This window comes from Moschus berezovskii, chromosome 4 (assembly GCF_049115385.1).
Source record: "Moschus berezovskii isolate FMDL1 chromosome 4, NW_MosBer_1.0, whole genome shotgun sequence".
Taxonomy (NCBI): Eukaryota; Metazoa; Chordata; class Mammalia; order Artiodactyla; family Moschidae; genus Moschus; species Moschus berezovskii.
Window position 1 is genome coordinate 97,662,949 of NC_142463.1, and position 24,008 is coordinate 97,686,956.

The following is a 24,008-nucleotide window of genomic DNA, read 5'->3' on the forward strand; positions in this document are numbered from 1 at the left end:
CTTAGAGGCTCTGAGGAAGGAGTTTGGTACTTTGAAAGGACTAATAGAAGGCCACAATGGGGGAAGTATAAATGAGTCTGGAAAAGCATGAGGGTAAAGAAGCTAATGGAACCATGCCTTGCAGTCACACTAAGTCATCCGGATTTTATCCTAAGAGTTATGAGAAGGGTGCCCAATGATCTCCTTAGCCAGCAGTGGGCTGGTAAACTGGCTCTTGGAAAAGAACCTTCATCAGTAGCATCTGCCAATTTCCATGTCATAAGAACGCCAAGCACGGCTGACTGCAAACTGGTTGTGATTTAGTCGCTAAGTCATGTCCAATCTTTCTGTGACCCCATGGACTGTAGCCATCCAGGCTCCTCTGTCCACGGGACTTCCCAGGCAACAATACTGGCGTGGATTGCCATTTCCTTCTCCAGGAGATCTTCCTGACCCAGGGATTGAACCCGAGTCTCTAGCACTGCAGGTGAGTTATTTACCACTGAGCCACCATGGAAGCTTGCCGACTACAAGCTAGTGATGGCTTAACAGCTGGCTCATACAATTCCTCTCATGAGCCTATATGAGTTGGCTCTAGCAAAGCACTGCCTTGGTTTATCCCTGTGTGACCTGAAGCCCTTCATGTTGAGATGGTTCATATATCAAATAGAAGTTACAGGGTGGCTGGAAATCAGTAACAATCAACCAGGAATACATAAAACTCTAACTGGCTCTGGCAGATTTATCCCCAAGTCTGTTTTACCTTTACGAGCGGCTGAGACTTGGGCTTGGAACTCAGCAAGTAGTGAGGCAGCCTCACTTTCTCTTTTCTTGCTTGTCCTGCCACATCCTGCAGCAATGACTGAGTTGGAATTTTCAGAGGCATACACGATTCTGGTTCTGTTAGAGAGAACACTGAAATTACACCATGTGAACATTGTTTCCAAAGACATTCACGGTCATACCAGGGCAAAGAAGAACACAGAACCAACTTGGGATATTTTCTTTCCTTCTTAAAAAGCTCTCTGCGGTGCCATGGACTGTAGCCTGCCAGGCTTCTCTGTCCATGGAAATTTCCAGGCAAGAATACTGGAGTGGGTTGCCATTTCCTACTCTAGGGGATCTTCCGGATCCAGGGATCAAATCAGTGTCTTCTGCATCTCCTGCATTGGCAGGTGGATTGTTTACCACTAGCACCACCTGGAAATTCCCTTACAGGAATAAAGGCTTTTATTAATTCTACTGTTTGATCTACATTTTACAACAAGATTTTACTCAATATTAGTTCTCACAACAATCCTATGAGATGAGCAGGGCAGATGCTATTAGCATCACATTTTTTAAATAAATGAGAAAAATCAGATTCTAAGAAATCGAGTGACTTGCCTATAAATCAACAAGGGACAGTTCAATAAAATGTTGACTCTCAGAGATTTCTTAAAACTAACGAGTATAAAAATCTTAAGAATTCCTTTGTTTCAACTAGTAGTAAATTTATAGTTTGAAAAGGAGGTGGAGTTATCACAGATAACTTAAGCCATGAAATTAAATCCCCAGATCACTAAATTTGGTGAAGGAATGGAATGAGCAAAAGTAGATAGTCTACATAGCTGCAGTTGTGTGTATTTCTCTAAATATCCAGGAGGATCAATAAAAACTGTGCTTTAGGTCACCTTTTGAAAACATCCTTTCTTGAATTTAAATCATCAAGACAGGAAAGGGAAGGAAACCAACATCTGAGTGTCCACTATCTGCAGGCAAGTACCACATGTATGTTAACTATGCACTGTCTGTATGTATGTCTCCTGCATTGCAGGCAGATTCTTTACCATCTGAACCACTAGGGAAACCCCAGCATTTCACTAGTTCTCAACGAGTCCTCAAAGCCAACACAGGCCCTTGACCAAGATATTTCCTGAAGCTAACAGGGATGATCCTATCTTATCCACAGGGTTATGGGTCTGGAAGCATCAGAATTTTTAACCTCTCTGGCCATGTCCCTGCCACATGGCTAGAGCTCGTTCTTTGTAGGAGAGGACAAAACTGTACAGGGACAAGTACGGATATGACAATATGGAGAATGCCCAGAAAGGCAGGCAATCAGATGTAAACTCTCTCTTGAAAACCCCGAGTGAATGTATCCAGTCATCCCTGGGCTAGCACCATGGCTACTTTTCTTTGGTTTGCTTTTGAGCATCAACAAGCACCATCCCATCCCGTGTTTTGTTGTTGTTCAATGAGTTTGAGTTTCAGTTCTCAAACTGAAGCGTCCTTACTAAATCCACAAGGAACATACTCCCAATAGTGTGAGATAATAGAAGATGTTTCTTGTCTCTGCCCCTGGTTCCTGGCACAGTGTTCCCAAATCTCTTTTAATTTCCTAAATGATAAGAGTACCAGGAGCATCTTTTAATATTTGGTCCTTGATCTTGATTCCTGTTACAGAGCTCCTAAATCCCTTGGAATTTCTTGGGTGATAGGAGTTTCTTCTGATCTGAATGAAGTGACTTTTGGTGGGCTCCTGGATAGCTTCAGGATGGGGGCTGGTCATCAGGAAAACCAAGCCATGATGAGAAGCTTGGAAATTTCAGCCCCGCTTCTCATCCTCTGGGAAGAAGAGGGGATACGGAGATGGAGTTCATTATGTCCCCATGATGAAGTCTCCACAAAAATCCTCCAGTATGAAGTCTGGAGAGTTTCCAAGTTGGTGAACACATGCCAGGAGGGTGGTGCACCCCTGTTCCACAGGGACAGAAGCTACCGCGCTAAAGCCTTTCAGACCCAGAATCTCTTCCTATGTCTATTCATCTGTGCCATTTATCATGTCCTTTATTATATAATAATATCTGAATTCTGTGAATTGTTTTAGCAAATTAGGTAACCATAAGAGGAGGTCATGGGAACCCCACTTGTTAGCTGACTGGTTAGAAGCATAAGTGACAACCTGGACCTGCAATTAGCATCTGAAGTGGGTGATGGGGAGCCTTGTGAGACCAAGCCTTTAACTTACAGAGTCTGTGCTACTCCGGTTAGTTTAAGAACTGAATTGTAGGACACCCAGCTGGTGGTGTAGAACTGCTTGGTGTAATAAAAGTTCACACATATCTGGTTACAGAAGTGCTCTGTATGAGTCGTGAGTTTTTCCTCCACAACTACCCAGTGTGTCCCAAATTCATCTGTGCATCTTAATCCCCTGGGTTGACTCTGGAAAAATAGAGATTCTCTATCCACATGGCAGATAAGCTGTATTTCAGGCCAGAAGAGAATCAGAATCTCCAGTGATGGAGATCAGTGATCAGTGTTCTAAATATATTTACTCTCTTTTGTCACTATTGCCTACATAGACAACAATCATGATGGCCTGATGCATCTTGTTTGTATTTCTTACCATATGCATATTTCTGTCTTATAGGAATGCATTTTATCAGTCTGATGAGTACAAATCAATTGCTCATACTATTATTATTAATAGCAAATGCTGATACGGAGTTTCTTATGAGTTAGGCACTTCTGTAAGCATTTTACATATATTAAATTTAATCCTCACAACACTATGATATATATATCATTATATCCCCTTTATAGAAGAGAAAACAGGAAGATATAGAGGGGTTAAAGATGTCCCAGCATGCCACTGGGACTTCGGTCCAGTGGTTAGAATTCCACACATCCACTGCGGGGGGCATGGGTTCAATCCCTGGCAGAGTAACTAAGATCCTCTAAGCCTTGTAGCTTGGCCAAAAATAAATAAATGATAAAAAAATTAAAACTTGGATATATGTTATGTAGGACTTCCCTGGTGGCTCATATGGTAAAGAGTCTGCCTGCAATGCAGGAGACATGGGTTCAATCCCCGGGTTGGGAAGATCCCCTGAAGAAGGGAATGGCAACCCACTCCAGTGTTCTTGCCTGGGAAATCCCATTGACAGAGGATCCTGGCGGGCTATAGTCCATGGGGTTGCAAAGAGTCAGACACACAGAGGGACTAACACTTTAACTTTCATATATATATGTATAATTGATTCACTTTGCTATACACCTGAAACTAACATAACATTATAAATCAACTACACTCCATAAAAAATTTAAAAAAAGGAGCATGCTCACTGTAACACAGTTATTATATGAGTGAGGTAGAGCCTTAACATAAGTTATTATATAAGTCATATTAGATAGATGTCATTATATAAGACATTATATAATTATATACAAGTCATTGTCAGTATGTAAGTCACAGTTATTATATAAGGAGTTAGGTAGAGCCTTAGCTCTGCTTTTTACCATGTGTGTTTCAGTCATTCAGTCATATTCAACTTTTTGTGACCCCATGGACTGGGGCCTGCCAGGCTCCTGTGTCCATGGAATTCTCCAGGCAAGAATACTGGAGTGGGTAGATATTCTCTTCTGCAGGGGATCTTTCCAACCCAGGCATCGAACCCAATACCACCTCCCATAATAGATGAATTACTATTCACTGAGCCTACCTAGGGCTTCCCTACAGATGGGGATAGAAGAGAGGGTATTTGAGGGGCTTGAAGCAGCAGCTGGTCATCAATTGACACAGCAGAATTGTAGTATTTGAACACCTGGGATGGTCCAATAGTGGTATCATCTGAAATCATGGCCAAACTTCACACAACTGAAGAACCAGTAATGGTTCCCTCCCTGTTTCCATGCTGAAGTCAACTGTAGTATTTATACACAATAATGTTTTGTTTTTTATTTTTTTACTTCCTCTCAGAGCATGGCTTTATTTACTTCATCTCTGAGCATGGCTTGACTGTAGGTGGGGTGCATTTCTTTGTCCACTGACTCTAAGCTCGGTCTTAGGATTTGCTCTGACCCAAAATATATGTCTAAGTGGCTGAGCCAGTTCTGAGGAGAGGCTGAGAGGGGCCTCATGGCATCCAGTCACATCAGTTCATGGCAAATAGATGGGGGAAACAATGGAAACAGTGACAGATTTTATTTTTTTGGGTTCCAAAATCACTGCAGATGGTGAATGCAGCCATGAAATTAAAAGACACCTGTCCCTTGGAAGAAAAGCTATGACCAGCCTAGACAGCCTATTAAAAAGCAGAGACATTACTTTGTCAATAAAGGTCCGTCTAGTCAAAGCTATGGTTTCTCCAGTCGTCATGTATGGATGTGAGAGTTGGACTATAAAGAAAGCTGAGCGCTGAAGAATTGATGCTTTTGAACTGTGGTGTTGGAGAAGACTCTTGAGAGTCCCTTGGACTGCAAGGAAATCCAACCAGTCCATCTTAAAGGAAATCAATACTGAATATTCATTGGAAGGGCTGATGCTGAAGTTGAAACTCCAATACTTTGGCCACCTGATGCGAAGAACTGACTTATTGGAAAAGACCCTGATGCTGGGAAAGATTGAAGGCAGGAGGAGAAGGGGATGACAGAGGATGAGATGGTTGGATGGCATCATCAATTCTATGGACATGAGTTTGAGTAAGCTCTGGAAGTTGGTGATGGACAGGGAAGCCTGGCGTGCTGCAGTTCATGGGGTCTCAAAGAGTCGGACAATGACTGAGCGACTGAACTGAACTGAACTGGACTGACTGAGAGGGACAGCCCACAGTCCGGCTCTCCTGAGCTCCAACCCTTTGCCCCGAAGGCAGCCAGCCACAGAGGGAGGGGCCCCTTCATTGTGGGAGTGGAATAAACCCAAGGTCTCCCTACTGCTGCTGGTGTGCTGCAAAAAAGCTTAACAACTGCCTCCCTGGAGAAAAACTGCCCTGGTTGGTATACTTTGCACATTTGTGGCATTTGCTGATTTCTCACTGTGGCTGACTCAAGCTCTCAATGTGGTGTTACTGAACGTAGGGCTGGGATGAGAGAGCACCATCAGATCTCAGGGGCCTGGTGCCAAGCCCGAAACACACCTCCTGCAGTCTGGAGCAGGCTGCACAGTCGGTCCACGGCCCCTGAAACTGGTTTATGTCGCCATAGGATTTTTCACAGTGTTATCACAGTGAATGCTGTCAAGTTCATTTTTATTTCATCAAATCCAGATCTCTTCTAGCTGATTCTACCATATTTTCCAAGCATTTCTTGTACTATTACCAAATAAGAATAATCTACTTACATTTGTTTCCAGTTCATTTCTATTCAAGCTTTGAACACATTCTTTCCTTTCTTTATTTTCAGTATAAAATACTCTTTTCTGTTCCCTATATCTGGAGGGCAGTATAATAAACTACAGAGAATTCAGAGTCAAAAAACTCATTTTCTGGCCTTGGCAGAGTCCCAGATTTTCAATGTTGCTTGACTTTCTCTAGGTTTTCGTTTCCTCAAGTGAAATGAGGGCTGTCTCAGGTGATTTCATTTTAAATCTTAAAATGTATGCAACTCTATTTATTCTTTAAGACCACCTCTCCCATAAAACTTTCCCCACTGCTTGTGTTAATCTCTTCCTATTCTGAACTTCTTTAAACTTTATTGTTTATATTAAAATTTAACTTACCACTTATAGCGGAATCACATTATTGTCTCTATTATTCAAGTATTTCAGTATGTAGAGGTGCTGGAAGAAAAGCTATGACAAACCTAGACAGCATATTAAAAAGCAGAGACATTACTTTGCCAACAAAGGTCCATATAGTCAAAGTTATGTTTTTTTCAGTGGTCATGTATGGATGTGAGAGTTGAACCATAAAGAATGCTGAGTGCAAAGAATGGATGCTTTTGAACTGTGGTGTTGGAGAAGACTCTTGAGAGTCCCTTGGACTGCAAGAAGATCCAACCAGTCCATCCTAAAGGAAATCAACCCTGAATAATCATTGGAAGGACTGATGCTGAAGCTGAAGCTCCAGTATTTTGGCCACCTGATGTGAAGAGCTGACTCATTTGAAAAGACCCTGATGCTGGGAAAGATTGAGGGCAGGAGGAGAAGGGGGCGACAGAGGATGAGATGGTTGGAGGGCATCACCGACTCAATGGACATGAGTTTGAGCAAGCTCCGGGAGTTGGTGAAGGACAGGGAGGCCCAGCATGCTGCAGTCCCTGGGGTCTCAAAGAGTCCAACATGACTGGAAAACTGAACAACAACAAAAGGGGTGCTGTAGGTGTTTCTCTAGTTTCAAAACATGTTTTTCCTCCTTCAAGCACTCCCATTCTTTTGAAGCTCATGCCATCAGACTATTTTATTATTAATAATACCTATGACATCTCCAAGTAGTTGTCAATCATGGACTACCTCAAACATTCCCTTGATTCACTGCAGTTCCAGCACCTTAGTCCGTCTTCCCCTTCATCTCTCTTGGTGACACCCCCGGCTAACTCTGTCCTCTCTCATTTTTCCATCACCCTGTTTCTTCATCTTTTCCTCTTCTCCACCTCAGAAACTCCTGGGGTCATATCTTTGCCCTTGCCAACACCAATCATTTTACCACTTTCCACACCTCTGTTTTAAGCTTCCCTCTCTAGATCACCATCTTATTACTCTTATCATATCTGCTGAGCAATTATTTGACCTCCTGAGAGCTCCAGTCCACAGACACTGTCACTTTAAACAATGCGAAGTTGCGCCTTCTTGCTTTGCTTCCTGTTTCTCTGGAACGGGCTTTCTGTGCTCTCATTACGTCCACTCCTTTGATGTCACACTCGTTCAACTTCCCAATACCAAACCGCAACCCACCTGCCCACGTACCTGTATTCTTTCTCCTCTCTCCTGCCACTGTGGATGAGGTCACCCCACTCACATCCAAGGTCAACTCTGCCACTCAGTTCGGTTCAGTTCAGTTGCCCCGTCGTGTCCGACTCCTTGTGACCCCATGCACTGCAGCACACTGGGCTTCCCTGTCCACCACCAACTCCCAGAGCTTACTCAAACTCATGTCCATTGAGTCGGTGATGCCATCCAGCCACCTCATCCTCTGTCATCCCCTTCTCCTCCCGCCCTCAATCTTTCCCAGCATCGGGGTCTTTTCAAATGAGTCAGTTCTTCACATCAGGTGGCCAAAGCATTGGAGTTTCAGCTTCAGCATCAGTCCTTCCAATGAACATTTAGGACTGATTTCCTTAAGAATTGACTGGTTTGATCTCTCTGCAGTCCAAGGGACTCTCAAGAGTCTTCTCCAATACCACAGTTCAAAGGCATCAATTCTTTGGTGCCTAGCTTTCCTTATAGTCCAACTCTCACATCCATACATGACCACTGGAGAAACCATAGGTTTGACTCAGGGTCTGCCCCAAAGGTCTTGGTCTCTCACCTTTTTTTAACATTTTGCTGTCCTGCAATTATGTTCCCTTCTTTTTCATCATAAGTTCTCTCTTGACGCAGAATTATCATCATTTAGCAAATCAACATATTCTACTAGTATGTCTAATTAAAAATTTTTTTTTAATTGGCTGCACTGGGTCTTAGCTGCAGTACACAGGATCTTCATTACCACATATGGGATCTTTAGTTGAGGCAAGTAAACTCTTAGTTGTGGCATGTGGGATCTGGCTCCCTGACCAGGGATCACACCTGGGACCGCTGCACTGGGAACATGGAGTCTTAGCCACTGGACCACCAGGGAAGTCCCTACTATGTCTAATTTAAAACGAAACCAAACACCACTCACTTAGTAACACAGCCCTCTCCACCTGCAGTCTTTCTTCCTTATCTTTTCAACAAAGCTCTTGGTTACAGCTGTCCATTCCTGCTGCTGCTGTTGATTCCTCCTTAGCCATTCTATACTTAGCGGCTCCAGTTGGCTTCAGTCTCCTCTGTGCCTTGGGGCTGATCTTGTCTAGATCACTAGTGACCATGATCATATCCAATTCCACGGTTATTTTTTATCTTACTCAACTTTCCATGGGCATTTAATATATTCAAAACACTCAGTGATTTTCACATTCCCATTTTTCACCTATTTTGCTGGCTTTTTCTTCTTAGTTGCCTTTACTGGCTCCTCTTCCGCCTGATTTTACATTCCAGAGTTTGCCACAGGGCAGTGGTTGTCAACGCATGATCCTGTATCAGTGACACCAACACCACCCGGAAACTTTTGCAACTACCAATTCTCAGCCTCACAACTGGTCACATTATCCCCTTGATTCTTCTTCTGTTTCAGCCCCACGTCTGATCAACAAGCAAGACCTGCTTGTTCTACCTCTGATACACACACACACACACACACACAAACATATACATATATACACTGGATATATTTCCAATTAATTTGCTTCTCACCACCTCTGCCTTGAGCCCCTAGTCCAGGTCTCTGCCCACGCTCACAAATATCCTCTCTTGCTTCCTCCCTGCTTCCATTTCCTCCAGTCCTCCCCTTTCCCTTCTCATGAGCCACTGTCCACACAGTTGCCAGAGGGATCTTTTTAAAACATAAGTTTGTCAGGTAATGACCCTGCTGCTCAAAAACTTCCAGTGGGGTTTGACTACAACTCCTCTTAGAATGATAGCTCAGTAAAGAATCCACCTGCAAAGCAGGAGACCCCGGTTTGATTTCTGGGTCAGGAGGACCCGCTGAGAAAGGGATAGGCTACCCACTCCAGTATTATTGGGCTTCCCTTGTGGCTCAGCTGGTAAAGAATCCGCCTGCAAATAGGGGAGACCTGGGTTTGATCCTTGGGTTGGGAAAATCCCCTGGAGAAAGGAAAGGCTACCCACTCCAGTATTCTGGCCTAGCGAATTTCATGGACTGTATAGTCCATGGGGTTACAAGGAGTCAGACACAACTGAGTCATTTTCACTTTCACTTCTTAGAATAACGCTCAGAACTCCTCACGGGATCTTACTGCAGCCCCTCTCATCTTCCTCGGATTGTTCCAATGCCGATTTTCTTCCAGGTCTGTGCCTTCTTTTTATTCCTATTTCTCCTCCTCTAAGGGCCTTCTGCTGTTCCCACCACCTGGAATATTCCTTCCGCTCAGTCTGCATGGCTGCCTCCCTCTTGTCTCTGTTGTCTCAGCTCAAACGCCCCTTCACAGAAGAGCCTTCTAACCCTCTAACTGAGTGGGATCTCTCTCCTCAGATACTGTCCATACATTATACTGTTACGTTATGTGACACCACTCAATATTATCCGAACTTATTTGTTTACTTATTGCCTAGGTCTGCTCATAGTTTGTTCAGCTGCATATGACGTTGGCTTCTTAATTGCTGTGCTCCCATGCCTAAAACAGTGCCTGACATTGAGTGAGTGAAGCGAAAGTCACTCAGGCATCTTTGACTCTTTGCCAGTCCACGGAAAGTAGCCTGCCAGTCTTCTCTGTCCATGGAATTCTCCAGGCAAGAATACTGGAGTGGGTTGCCATTCCTGTCTCCAGGGGACAATGAGTAAGTCACCTCCTAAATGAACAGACCTCACAGGAGACAGAAGATTAGAGTCAGGAAAGCAAAAGGGCTTGCATAAAGTAAATCTCTTAGTTCTGACTCATAAATGAAGCAAGAGGTTGCTTCTGTAAGAGGTAACTAAGACCAATCAACTGATCCTCACCTCACTTTCAAAATGGAACATGCCCAGAGGAATCAGGGAGTGCAAATTTATCTATACAATTTAAACTATCCCTCCTTCTTTCCTTTCCTTTCTCCCTCCCTCTCTTTCTCCCTTCCTTTCTTTCTTTCCCAATCATATTTAGTTCAACTGACTTCAGTTAAATCAGTGTTAACGTGACTCCACAGGAACTAGATATTATTCTGTAGTATTCCACACTTGAGTTTCTGCTACCCCAATAAGATGACACGCTATGTAAGACAGATGTTTCTCTTCCAGCACCTGCAGGCCAAAGAAGTACTGAAATCATAGGTAAATGTAAGTCCAACTACCAAGCCACTCGTGACTCAACAAAGCTACTAGGTCCTTGACTTTCAGTAAATCACACAAACTCTTAGAACCACAAGGCAAAAAATAATAAATGAATCAAAATAAATTGAAGAAATAAAATAACTAATCTCAAAAATTGGTCATTTCTTTCCTTCAATCTGGGACTTGTAGTCATTCTCAAAATATTTTTTGAGATACTCTGATGTGCTAAGAAGCCTTACAAAATCCTGCAGATTCACGATCCATGACCCACTAGGATTTTTTCTGTGACTGCCAACCATGCCCTGAGGGCTATCTCCCGTACTCCAAAAAGACATGATATTCAGTTTTGAGAAGCAATGAGATAAAGCAATAGACTGCCATACCTTTGAGAGACACTGTTAAATTTTCAGTTTGCTTTTGGCTAGCAGGCTCCTTGGTATCCTCAAGGTTCTCTGATTTTGAAACACTAAGTATATCTGAGGATTCCTGTTTTGAAACTTTATTTTTCTGGGAATCTGAAATAAAAAAACCCAAACAAATAATTTAAAGTGATATTTTGGACAGTGCTACAAGGACTACTAATGTTTGTATTACAATGAACAAGGTGCTTTCCCCCCACCCTCTTTAAAGAGAGTAAATGGAAGCAAGCCATTAAGAGTCAGGATTTTTCATTATATGATACAATGTTTGCCATTAACAAACAGGACAGTGTCTGTAAGACTCACTCCCAAGGAGCTAGCTGGTTCTTTCTGGGCCTTATGACCAGAGAGTAGTTGTTATCTTGGGTTATGAAACAGAGACCAGGTAATTTAACCTACTTTTACCTGGCAAGAGTAACTGAATTGTCATTTCTTTTTTTAAAACGTTTCCAATCTTAAGTCCATTTATTACTCTGAAAATGTAGCTCTGTATTAAAATATGCTCTAAGAAATCAGTGCAATATGAAACAAATTTTAAATATATATATTTCAAGGACTGGGGATGCAAATACATTTCAACACGTGTGTGTGTGCCAACCCTATTTAAATGGTGGCAACTACTTGAAGGACCATGCTGAAAATATTGTGGCCTTGGCCCCCTTTCAATGGAAAGATAGGCCGATTGGTTAGTGTCATCCGCCCAGGGTGCCTCCATCCCTGACTGGGCTCCATCACATCTATGAGTCCTTGTTCCAGTCTTAATCTTAGCTTTGCAAATGCTGCGGTAATTAGGTGTTTTCCTTGGCTGTCCTCGTTCCAGGCAGCCGAGCTCGTGCTATTGCATTGTACAGCAGAAAATCCCTCTGTCTGGTTATTTTAACAACCCAGTTTTTTCAAGAGAAGAACTCAATTTCATTTCATCCCTAAATTTTTCAACATGCATCTCCTGAAATGACATATCCACTACATGTTTATAACACCATCACGATACCCAAGAAAACTTACAGTAATCCCACAATACACTTTCATACAGTCCCTAAATCAGACTCAACTAATTGCTCCAAAATATCTTCCATAGCTGTTTCTTTCTCAATCCAGCATCTAAAATGTATGTATTACAAGTAGTTTTCATGTCTCTTTTGTCTCTTTTAATATAGAATAATCACCTCATCTTTTAACATTTTAAAAATGACATTGACTTCCTTGAAGAGTTTGTCAGTTGTCTTATAAAATGTCTACATTCTGGATTTCTTGGCTTTTTTCCTTTTGATGAAATTCTGGTTAAAGATTTTTGGCAAGAACTCCACACAGGTCCTAGGAACTCTGTATTACGCTATATGAGAAAACACTTAATGCTAGTGGTCTTGCAGTTGCAGGGAGGAGCTTGATCACCCGATTAAGGTTGAAATGCCATCTTTCTCCATTCATTCACCTAGCCAATATGCAAGGTGATACTCTGAGACCACACGAATGCCCCATTCCCCAACAACCTTTCAATACTCCCATGATTTTTATATTTAGTCAGGTCTTCTTAATACTTTTAGGCAAATTTTAAGCATACAGGATGAAAACTAAATTTTATTTACAGCTTAGCTTCCTCATATAACTCAACCAAATCTGTAATACATAGGTCACAGTGGGTTATATCATTAGCTATTACTGAGACAAAAAGTGGTAGGAAACTGGCTATGTTCTACATGAACAGGAATAAGAGGTACATGAACACATACCTGGAGGAAGATTGGATGTATCTTGAGTGACTTCTTTGCTTGCATCGTTATCTTTCTTTGTAAAAGGAGGCAAGTTTTTGGAAAGGGTGTCCAGACAATTAAACTTAAAGGAAAAACCAAAGACTTATTTTAGACTTAACTCCTGGCCGAAAGGCAATTGCTACAAGCACACTGAGTTGGTGGGCAGTGATTAAAGCAGGTTTTTTAGGGCCCTGGGAAAAGGATTGTAGACTACAAGTTTTTCAAGAGAGTAACTTAATTCTAGATTTTGTTCCCCATAATTTTCCATACTTTCTTGTCAGGCCACCTGTGGTAAATAATAGCATTTGGAATTTTCACAGAAGCACAGGGAGTTCTGAACACATGACAATACTCCTTTTGTTTTAGAGTTTCAAGATTTCATAGAAGAGGTGATGCATGTTCTCCTTCCATGGACTCCCCAGAACTCATAATCTCTTAGCGTTGCCTCAGCAGCTGATGAGTGAGGACATTTTAACAGAATAAAAAATTCAGATTTTTATTTATCAGAGGGTAATCAGAGGGTAATCATCAATAGGGAGAATTCAGTCCCCCAAAAGGGCTTAAAATAGAGGTGCTGCTGCTGCTGCTGCTAAGTCACTTCAATCGTGTCCGACTCTGTGTGACCCCATAGACGGGAGCCCACCAGGCTCCCCGATCCCTGGGATTCTCCAGGCAAGAACATTGGAGTGGGTTGCCATTTCCTTCTCCAATGTGTGAAAGTGAAAAGTGAAAATGCAGTCGCTCAGTCATGTCTGACCCTTAGCGACCCCATGGACTGGAGAATGTAATTAATAGTGCTAATGCAAGGCAGGGAGGTGGAGCTATAGAATACACTGGCAAAGAACTTCCCTCTCATATGCTTGTGAAAACATGGACTTGAAGAGTATGGACTAGTCAGCTGGGTTGATGGTTGAAGCAGGGAAGAAACAACATCATGATAGGTGAAAGTGAAAGTGAAGTTGCTTAGTCGTGTCCGACTCTTTGCAACCTCATGGACTGGGGCCTACCAGGCTCCTCGGTCCATGGGATTTTCCAGGCAAGAATACTCAAGTGGGTTGCCATTTCCTTCTCCAGGGGATCTTTCCGACCCAGGGATAGAACCCGGGTCTCCCACATTGTAGGCAGACACTTTACCATCTGAGCTACCAGGAAAGCATAGACTTTGTATCAACTCTTGTGAGGACTCATTCAATTACATTCAATTACCTGAGACTGATTAAGCTTGCTCAGTTCAGATCTGAAGTAGGGTGATATTACTTTGCTCCTGATTTCCTTTAGATAGTTCTGTGTTTTTTCAATTTCCTTCCTGGTGGATATTTCCACAATGATGCAAAAGATGACAAAGAATATTTTAAAATGTTATTTGTTTGTGTTCAGCTCTAAATCCCACAGAAAATGCAGCTTCCAAACAGTAAAACTGATAAGAATTAACTCAAGAATTTTTTTTTCTGTCAAATTGTTTTAGTTCATTTTCTTCTTCTAGAATCAGTCACATTTCCTGCACTGGAAATTAGACTTTCATGGAAGCTAGGAAATAATGACACCAGCTTGTAGTTTGCTTTTACAGTTGATCTCAGAAGGCTACAAACCACATGCTGACTTTTTGCCTGTCTTTCCAGTTCTCTGAAGTTTAATTGATAGTTAGATTCTACTGATTTCCAAAATTTCAGTAGCAATGGTAATAAACACGGAAACTTGGGGAATGAATGGCTTATGAATAATAAGACAAATGATCACAAGTAAAATAAAAACAATCACAATAATCTTGCTAGCCATCTTTCCCATATTAGAACCTGTATTAGGGGGAAGGCAATGGTCTAACTAAAAAAGCTAAAAAGTACACTTCCCAGCCTTCCTTAAATATATGGATATCCAGTAAGATGCAAACTGAAGTCACTGGGTAGGACTTCAGAAAGCTTTCAGAGAGGTCTCAGTTGGAAGGTTTTCCCTTTGTACCTGCCTCAATTCTTTTCCTACTATTTAGAATATGAATGAAACTGTTGTAGTTGCGGCAGTCATCTTCCAACTATGAAGCAAACTTGAGGATGGAAATCATGTGCCAAGAATGATGAAACAGAAAAAAGAAAAGAATCTTAGTTCCTGATGCTGTTGTGGTACTGCTTGCCAGGGATTACCCACCTCTGACTTCTTTTATCTTAGGAAAAATAAACTTCTTTCTTGTAAAAGTACTGATTGGGGGGTTGTTTGTTAAATGTAGCTGAACCTAACCCTATCTGAAATAATTTTCATTTTTCAGTTCTTATTGCATGCCAGGAAAACTTTGCAAAGTATTTTACATTTACATTTTATTGGTCAAAAAAATCAAGGCATATAGAAGTTAAATGTGCATGTGAGTTTTAGTCGCTAGGTTGTAACTAACTTTTATTGCAACCCCATGCACTGTTGTCTGCCAGGCTCCTCTGTCCATGGCATTTCCCAGGCAAGAAATGGGCTGCCATTTCCTTCTGTAGGGAATCTTCCCAACCCAGGGATAGAACCCAGGTCTTGCACTGCAGGCAGATTCTTTACCACTGACCCATCAGGGAAGCCCGCCTAGAAGTTAAGTAACCTACCCTAAATCACCTCACCAGTAAGAGGTGAAGTCTGAATTAAAACCCAGGTAGTATGCCCTTAAGCCAGTGATCCTGATTAGTGCCCATGCAAGTCAGCCGTTAGTGAACTGACAGAGGTCTTAGACATCAGGCAGTCTAATCATTCTCATTTTATTTTTCATTTATTTATTTATTTTGTTTAGCAAATGATTTTTATTATTATACCCAAGAAAACAAGGTTCTAGTTCTAGTTCAGTTCAGTTCAGTTCAGTTGCTCAGTCGTGTCTGACTCTTTGCGACCCCATGAATCACAGCACGCCAGGCCTCCCTGTCCATCACCAACTCCCGGAGATCACTCAAACTCATGTCCATCGAGTCGGTGATGCCATCCAGCCATCTCACTCTCTGTCGTCCCCATCTCCTCCCGCCCCCAATCAACTCCAATACTTTGGCCACCTCATGCGACGAGTTGGCTCACTGGCAAAGGACTGATGCTAAAGCTGAAACTCATCCTCATTTTACAGATAAGCAAACTGAAATCCTGAAGTCAATTTTACTCAAGTAAAATAGCCAGCTGGCATCATACAGTCTGTAGATAATCAAATGGAAGCTGATTCTAGGTCTGCTGCCTTTAAGACTAGTGCCTTTTCTCTTATACTAGACAGCCTCTCTAGAAATACTGGCTGAATGAAAATTGTCTTATTAAACAACTTGAATTTCTCTTTAAATCTCTACTGCCTCAATGGATTCATTCATCAATATATGGCAGTCTAGCTACTGCTTACCACTCTCTTAAAACTGTTCTCACAAAAGAAATCAATAAACCTTCCAACTGATAAGCCCAAATCCCTCTTTTCATTTTCCTTTCCAATTCTTCCACAGCAACTGTCATTTGTTGACCACCTTCTATATCCTGGAAACTTTCTCCTTCCTTCACCCTAATCTCCCATCCATTTTCCATATTGTTAGCCCTTCTCTTTTCTAGGACACATATCTATCTAATTCCATGTTGCACTTTCTTCTTCAAAAACTTTGGTTGACTTGCCATTACCTGCTGCTGCTGCTAAGTCACTTCAGTCGTGTCCGACTCTGTGCGACCCCATAGATGGCAGCCCACCAGGCTCCCCCATCCCTGGGATTCTCCAGGCAAGAACACTGGAGTGGGTTGCCATTTCCTTCTCCAATGCATGAAAGTGAAAAGTGTAAGTGAAGTCGCTCAGTTGTGTCCAACTCTTAGAGCTATGGGTTAAAATTCGAAATGTTAATGTTTCAAAAAAATTTTTTAATGTGAATGGATAACGCATGCACACGTGCATAAGTAGGAAAGAGTACATAATGGAAAGGAAGCTCATCTTCCACGGTCCTCTAACCTCTCAGTCTCCTTCCCCACAGACTGTCACCAGGCTCTTGGAAATCCTTTCAGGGATATTCCAGAGGACAGTATATATCTTCTAGTTTTATAGGGGGGTGGCCCATGAGACCTAAGGCCTTATCTCACCACTTCTCCAACACATTCCACAACCCCGATGTTTTTATTAAGAAGCATATTCATCCTGGGAGCCATTCTGGAGAGCATCCATGCAAATGTGTACAATGGTACAATATGTACTACTGAAAACACAATAAATATATCTGGCTTCCTTTCTTTCAGGCGAGGGGCCTGGGGTTGGAATCCTCCGCTAAGACTGAAAGGAAACCAGCACACATAATGCTTAGAGTACATTTCTCATATGCATTATAAGAACCCTTGCAAGTTTATGACTATGCTCTGCATTGAGTTCTAGAAGATTTATCAATATATTAGAATTACCAAATCACAGAGAATACAAGAGAGCTTTCTTGCTTATGACAGAGAGAGGATCTACCTAATGTTCAAATGGTTTCCTCAAAAGATTACAACATCGTTGCACAAACAATGAATGACTATGGGGCAGAAATGTATTAGCAAAGATTTTAAGAACAGTGGGAGCCTAGATGGTAGGACCTTGCAAACCATCCCACCCTAAAATTCTATGACTCCGCAAAACCGGGCCTTTCACATGCTTATGTAGACTTCAGATAGAATTACCTCTTTTGAGCTAACTTTTCTTTCCAATGCTTTGTTGTCTCTGTGTGCCTGTGTAAAAGGAAAGGAAAAATACGATGAAAAAGGGCAATGCTCTCAGCTTACAGACAATAGAAGAAAAATCACCCTTGCAGGATAGATCGTTAACAGCGCAGAAGGTGAAAGGCTGAGAATTCCTAGATATTATCACCCTCAGTGTTATACTTTTATCTCCCCATTTCCTCCTCATTTCCTTAATACTGATTGAAACACATTATTGGATCAGCTTACCTCAATTTCTTTTCAAGGAAATCTGTCTCAAAGGTTTCTGGTGGACACTCTGTAGCATTAGCCAAAGACTGCTTAAATAAATCAGTTAGGTGGGCTGCAACTTTAAAAATAGATGAATTTAGCTTTTATCCTCACTTCTTGACAGTACAGCACACAATCAACACTCACTTACTCATCTGAGATGTTTTCTAAGAGCCTATATTTAGCCTCTCAAGTGTTTACTAGAATTTCCATGACCAGGTTATAATATCACACGAAACCAGGTAGCTCTATGAAATACCCCTCTGAAAACACACATCTCAGAATCAAAATGTAAAATGTGGCAAACTCTTCATCTGTCCCTCATCATCAGGGGAATCAGTGTTCTACCTGAGTTTCTTCACATCTGAAGCACCAAAACTCCCCAAAAGTAAATATCTTATTGAAACTGTGTTTCTAAAAAGGTATCTTAGGGTCTGAATCCAAGGATATGATGGTTGTTTGATAATTTGAGCAGTGATTATCAGAGGTTATTCCACAACATGGTCTCAGCAAAATGTTAACAGAAAGGAAGGTTCCATATCCCATGGTTATATGAGTTTAGGAAATACTGATTTATACAAGGTTAAATATGTTTCATTACTTTAGGACTTTTCTGAACCCTTAATTAGTTCATGTACCTTGTGGCTGTCTAAGAAAATAAGGCATTATGCAGCAGTATCCAAACTTATTTTATCATAAAACTCATTTTTCTCTGGAACCATGTCATAGACTAGTGCTTTAGGAAGTTCTTTGGGGACCAATGACTTAGGATCACCACTATTCATGTGTCAGGGCAGCTGTAAACATTCAAGACTGTTGATTCCTGCATCTGTTTGTCTGTTTGAAAAATACGTTTGGTTTATCCTTCAATATTGGGCACCTTGTGCATTTATCTGTTCATTGATTGTTCCCTCACACCAGAGGTTAAAAATTCTAATGCTACAATGTAAGGTTACTAGTGTTAGACATCTAGTCAAATTTGAATTTCAGAGAAGCAATAACAGTTTTTTTAGTATAAGCACACTCCTTGTTATTTTGGAACTTGCTCATAATAAAAAAAATAATTTGTTGTTTCTCTGAAATTCAAATTTGACTGGGTCTTCTGAGTTTTTATTTGTTAAATCTGGCAAACCTAATGTAAGAGGCCACCCACAAAAAGAGTGACAATAGACTGTAAGGACCAGGAGACGTTGGGGGCTTTGATGGACCCTTTTGTCCATGGCAGTCCTGGAGGGGCAGCTGCTAATCATCTTCAACTACATGTCACTGTATGGTAGAGGAAGACTCAGATACACAAAACAACAAACACAACTGTGCAAGGCAACACCATGCAGGACACGAAAAACACATCTGTGGGCTGAATGGAGCCCGTGGCTGCCAGTGACTGACTTTTGTCATACAGTCAAAATAGAAAAGAAAACCCCAAACCACAAAAATTCTCCACTGCTTATCTTCTATGAACTATGAAACTATATAACTAAGTTTGCTGGGGCTGTATATAGCCCCGAATAAATTGCTTTCTGAAAGTAAACTGCTTGTGCTACATGTAGTGTAAAACAGGGCAAGGTTTTTTGTTCTACCTGTGTAGTTGCTCCAAAGTTTTGTGTATGTGTCTGTGTGTTAGGGGCAGAGTGTTATCTGGTTGACTGCTTCCTTCCTGTATGTTTGCTATGTTCTAAATACAAGCTGCTGCTGCTGCTGCTAAGCCACTTCAGTCGTGTCCGACTCTGTGTGACCCCATAGACAGAAGCCCACCAGGCTCCCCCTTCCCTGGGATTCTCCAGGCAAGAACACTGGAGTGGGTTGCCATTTCCTTCTCCAATGTGTGAAAGTGAAAAGTGAAAGTGAAGTCGCTCAGTTGGGTCCAACCCTTAGCGACCCCACGGACTGCAGCCCACCAGGCTCCTCCATCCTTGGGATTTTCTAGGCAAGAGTACTGGAGTGGCTTGCCATTGCCTTCTCCGAAGCTGAGACTACCTTAAAAGCCAAATGTCAACATTTTTCACTCAACATGTGATAAAAATGAATTTGAGGCAATCATGGTTTTCAGACTCACAATTTAGACAGGAAAGCATATAAATAAGTCATTACAGTACAACATGGCCAATAGGACAACAGAAATATGTATACGCTACTTTTCTGTCAGATGAGAGAATAACTGTGAAGAAAGCAGATTGCCGAAGAATTGATGCTTTTGAACTGTGGTGTTGGAGAAGACTCTTGAGAGTCCCTTGGACTGCAAGGAGATCCAAGCAGTCCATTCTAAAGGAGATCAGACCTGGGTGTTCATTGGAGGGACTGATGCTAAAGTTGAAATTCCAATACTTTGGCCACCTCATGCAAAGAGTTGACTCACTGGAAAAGACTCTGATGCTGGGAGGGATTGGGGGCGGGAGGAGAAAGGGACGACCGAGAATGAGATGGCTGGATGGCATCACCAACTCGATGGAGGTGAGTTTGAGTGAACTCTGGGAGTTGGTGATGGACAGGGAGGCCTGGCGTGCTGTGATTCATGGGGTCGCGGAGAGTCGGACATGACTGAGCGACTGAAGTGAACTGAACTGAACTGAGAGAATAACTGAGAAGTGTATTTAAGATTGCTCCTTTGAAATCTATAACCATTTTACAGAAAAATATTAAGTATAATTACCTTCAGTAACATGACTTTTTGTGGTTTCCTCCATTTTAGGGAAAGACTGAAATGAAGAGAGAGTTCCTTAATAGTAATTATTATATTACATACAAAATTTACTTTGTTTAACAAGATTCTTCTTTATGTATGCAAATTGATCTTTTATGGAAACTACTGTAAAATGAATTAGTTTCTAATGCTGATACAAAAAGTGATTTTTCTTTTAGTCATTTCTTTCATTTAGCAAATTTCTAAAAGTGGAAATCATTCGACACTTAAGTGTAGAAATTGCTTTTTCTTTCTTCTTCCAATTTCATTTATTAATTCATACATGTCAATGGATGCCAGCTTCTCTGATGACAATAAAAACTTTTATTTAAGAGACTTCAGAATTATTCATGAGTTAAGGAAGAGACTAAAATGCATCATATTGGGATTCCCTGGTGGCTTAGATGGTAAAAAAGTTTGCCTGCAATGTGGGAGACCTGGGTTCAATCCCTGGGTAAGGAAAATCCCCTGAAGGAAATGGCAACCAAATCCAGTATTTTTGCCTGGGAAATCCAATGGATGGAGGAGCCTGGCAGGCCAGTCCATGGGGTCACAAGAAGTCAGAAATGACTAAGAGACTCCACTTTCACTTTCTTTCAAAAAGCATTTACAAAACATGATACATATAAGGAATCAGGGTTCCACAGAAACAAGAAATTATAAGCAGGGAGAAAAAGCTTCATAAAAGTGACAGAAATAGCTATTATTTACAATGTTTTGTCTTGATGCATTGAATACTGAAACAAAAGTTAAAAACACTGGAATAGAAAACATTTCTTTCTCACCATAACCAGCTTGAGGAGATCTGCAGCATTGCCTCTCTCCTCCTCAGTTCTGGAATCTTTAACTGTCATTTCCTGCAACTCATCTTCTTTCTTTAGAATATGGTTTATATAATCCTAAATCAGTAGAATAAACGAAATCAATAAAACACAGAAGTATGGTAGAGAGAGATACAAAATAGTTAACATCAACTGGAAATATTACAAAAGGTTAAGAATATGTAAGTTTACAATGCTCAGCAACCAGCTACTAGTCAAGCAATCTGGAAAGGCTTTTCCTTAATATGTTCATAAGCGAAGACGTGAAAAGCTCAAGAGTAAAGCTGTAAGAGCCATAGGCCATTAGAACTGTCTGAAGACCTCAGAGAAGCCCAGCTTCTCACTCAGTGTCCGCATCAATAAAATGGACAGAGTTGGATAGATGATTTCTAGAGTCCTCTGCAGGTATAGTCTTTTAAGATGATACTTATGAATTTAAGTTTCTCAGTTCATGCCTTTGCTGCTGCTGCTAAGTCACTTCAGTTGTGTCCGACTCTGTGTGACCCCATAGACGGAAGCCCACCAGGCTCCCCTGTCCTGGGATTCTCCAGGCAAGAACACTGGAGTGGGTTGCCATTTCCTTCTCCAGCATGCCTTTGCTAAAAACCATAAATACTTGAATTTTCATGAATAACGGTCCCCTGCCACTCCAGTACTCTTGCCTAGAATATCGCATGGACAGAGGAGCCTGGTGGGCTGCGGTCCATGGGGTCGCTACTAGTCGGACACGACTGAGTGACTTCACTTTCACTTTTCACTTTCACACATTGGAGAAGGAAATGGCAACCCACTCCAGTGTTCTTGCCTGGAGAATCCCAGGGACGGCGAAGCCTGGTCAGCTGCCATCTATGGGGTCGCACAGAGTTGGACACGACTGAAGCGACTTAGCAGCAGCAGCAGCAGCTGTATGCCAGGTATTGGATATACAGCCATAAACTACACACATATGACACATGTTCTGAGAGAGTTGACACACTCGACAGTGAGACATTACAGACATGCTTACATAGTGAACTATACATTAACAAAATCTTAGATTGTTTCCAAAGACTAACAAAATCCTTTTCTTCCATGGAAGAATGAAGACTATTCAGGGAATACTATTGCTTCCCATTTTCAACCAGTAACTAGTTGCTACTGATAAATAGACAGCCAGCAGTCTGTCAGAAATGCTCAAGAAGTGTTATATAATACAACATGCCTGGTCACAGAAGGAGAAAAACTAGGATTAGGAACAAGTATCAGGTTAATACGCAGTTCTACCTTTTTCCAGAGGTTACCAAATCAGTTTTCCGTAGAGTGAGAAAGCAGGACAACGATACTGCAATCACATTTAAAAGATACTTATCTGGAAAAGGTCAGTCTTCATTCCAATCCCAAAGAAAGGCAATGCCAAAGAATGCTCAAACTACCGCACAATTGCACTCATCTCACACGCTAGTAAAGTCATGCTCAAAATTCTCCAAGCCAGGCTTCAGCAGTATGTAAACCGTGAACTCCCAGATGTTCAAGCAGGTTTTAGAAAAGGCAGAGGCACCAGAGATCAAATTGCCAACATCCGCTGGATCATGGAGAAAGCAAGAGAGTTTCAGAAAAACATCTATTTCTGCTTCATTGACTATGCCAAAGCCTTTGACTGTGTGGATCACAATAAACTGTGGAACATTCTGAAAGAGATGGGAATCCCAGACCACCTGACCTGCCTCTTGAGAAACCTGTATGCAGGTCAGGAAGCAACAGTTAGAACCGGTCATGGAACAACAGACTGGTTCCAAATAGGAAAAGGAGTGCGTCAAGGTTGTATATTGTCACCCTGCTTATTTAACTTATATGCAGAGTACATCATGAGGAACGCTGGGCTGGAAGAAGCACAAGCTGGAATCAAGATTGCTGGGAGAAATATCAATAACCTCAGATATGCAGATGACACTACCCTTATGGCAGAAAGTGAAGAGGAACTCAAAAGCCTCTTGATGAAAGTCAAAGAGGAGAGTGAAAAGGTTGGCTTGAAGCTCAACATTCAGAAAACAAAGATCATGGCATCTGGTCCCATCACTTCATGGGAAATAGATGGGAAAACAGTGGAAACAGTGTCAGACTTTGTTTTTTTGGGCTCCAAAATCACTGCAGATGCTGATTGCAGCCATGAAATTAAAAGACGCTTGCTCCTTGGAAGGAAAGTTATGACCAACCTTGATAGTATATTAAAAAGCAGAGACATTACTTTGCCGACCAAGGTCCGTCTAGTCAAGGCAATGGTTTTTCCCGTGGTCATGTATGGATGTGAGAGTTGGACTGTGAAGAAAGCTGATCGCCGAAGAATCGATGCTTTTGAACTGTGGTGTTGGAGAAGACTCTTGAGAGTCCCTTATACTGCAAGGAGATCCAACCAGTCCATTCTAAAGGAGATCAATCCTGGATGTTCATTGGAGGGACTGATGCTAAAGCTGAAACTCCAATACTTTGGCCACCTCATGAGACGAGTTGACTCACTGGAAAAGACTCTGATGCTGGGAAAGGTTGGGGGCAGGAGGAGAAGGGGACGACGGAGAATGAGATGGCTGGATGGCATCACCGACTCTGTGGACATGAGTTTGAGTGTACTCCGGGAGTTGGTGATGGACAGGGAGGCCTGGCGTGCTGTGATTCATGGGGTCGCGGAGAGTCGGACACGACTGAGCGAC

At 41.8% G+C, this 24,008-nt stretch overlaps 1 protein-coding gene across 1 annotated transcript in view; it reads right to left on the reverse strand.

Moving 5' to 3' along the window:
* Window positions 1-24,008, reverse strand: part of SPAG17 (sperm associated antigen 17) — a 269,667-nt gene that overhangs the window by 13,331 nt on the left and 232,328 nt on the right. Inside the window, exons 37-44 of the mRNA XM_055403672.2 lie at window positions 21,289-21,402; window positions 20,474-20,519; window positions 17,803-17,902; window positions 17,536-17,583; window positions 14,122-14,221; window positions 12,895-12,997; window positions 11,129-11,260; window positions 743-879 (exon numbers count right to left, since the gene is read on the reverse strand). Coding sequence (XP_055259647.2) covers window positions 743-879; window positions 11,129-11,260; window positions 12,895-12,997; window positions 14,122-14,221; window positions 17,536-17,583; window positions 17,803-17,902; window positions 20,474-20,519; window positions 21,289-21,402 — 780 coding nt within the window. The remainder of the gene's footprint in view (window positions 1-742; window positions 880-11,128; window positions 11,261-12,894; window positions 12,998-14,121; window positions 14,222-17,535; window positions 17,584-17,802; window positions 17,903-20,473; window positions 20,520-21,288; window positions 21,403-24,008) is intronic.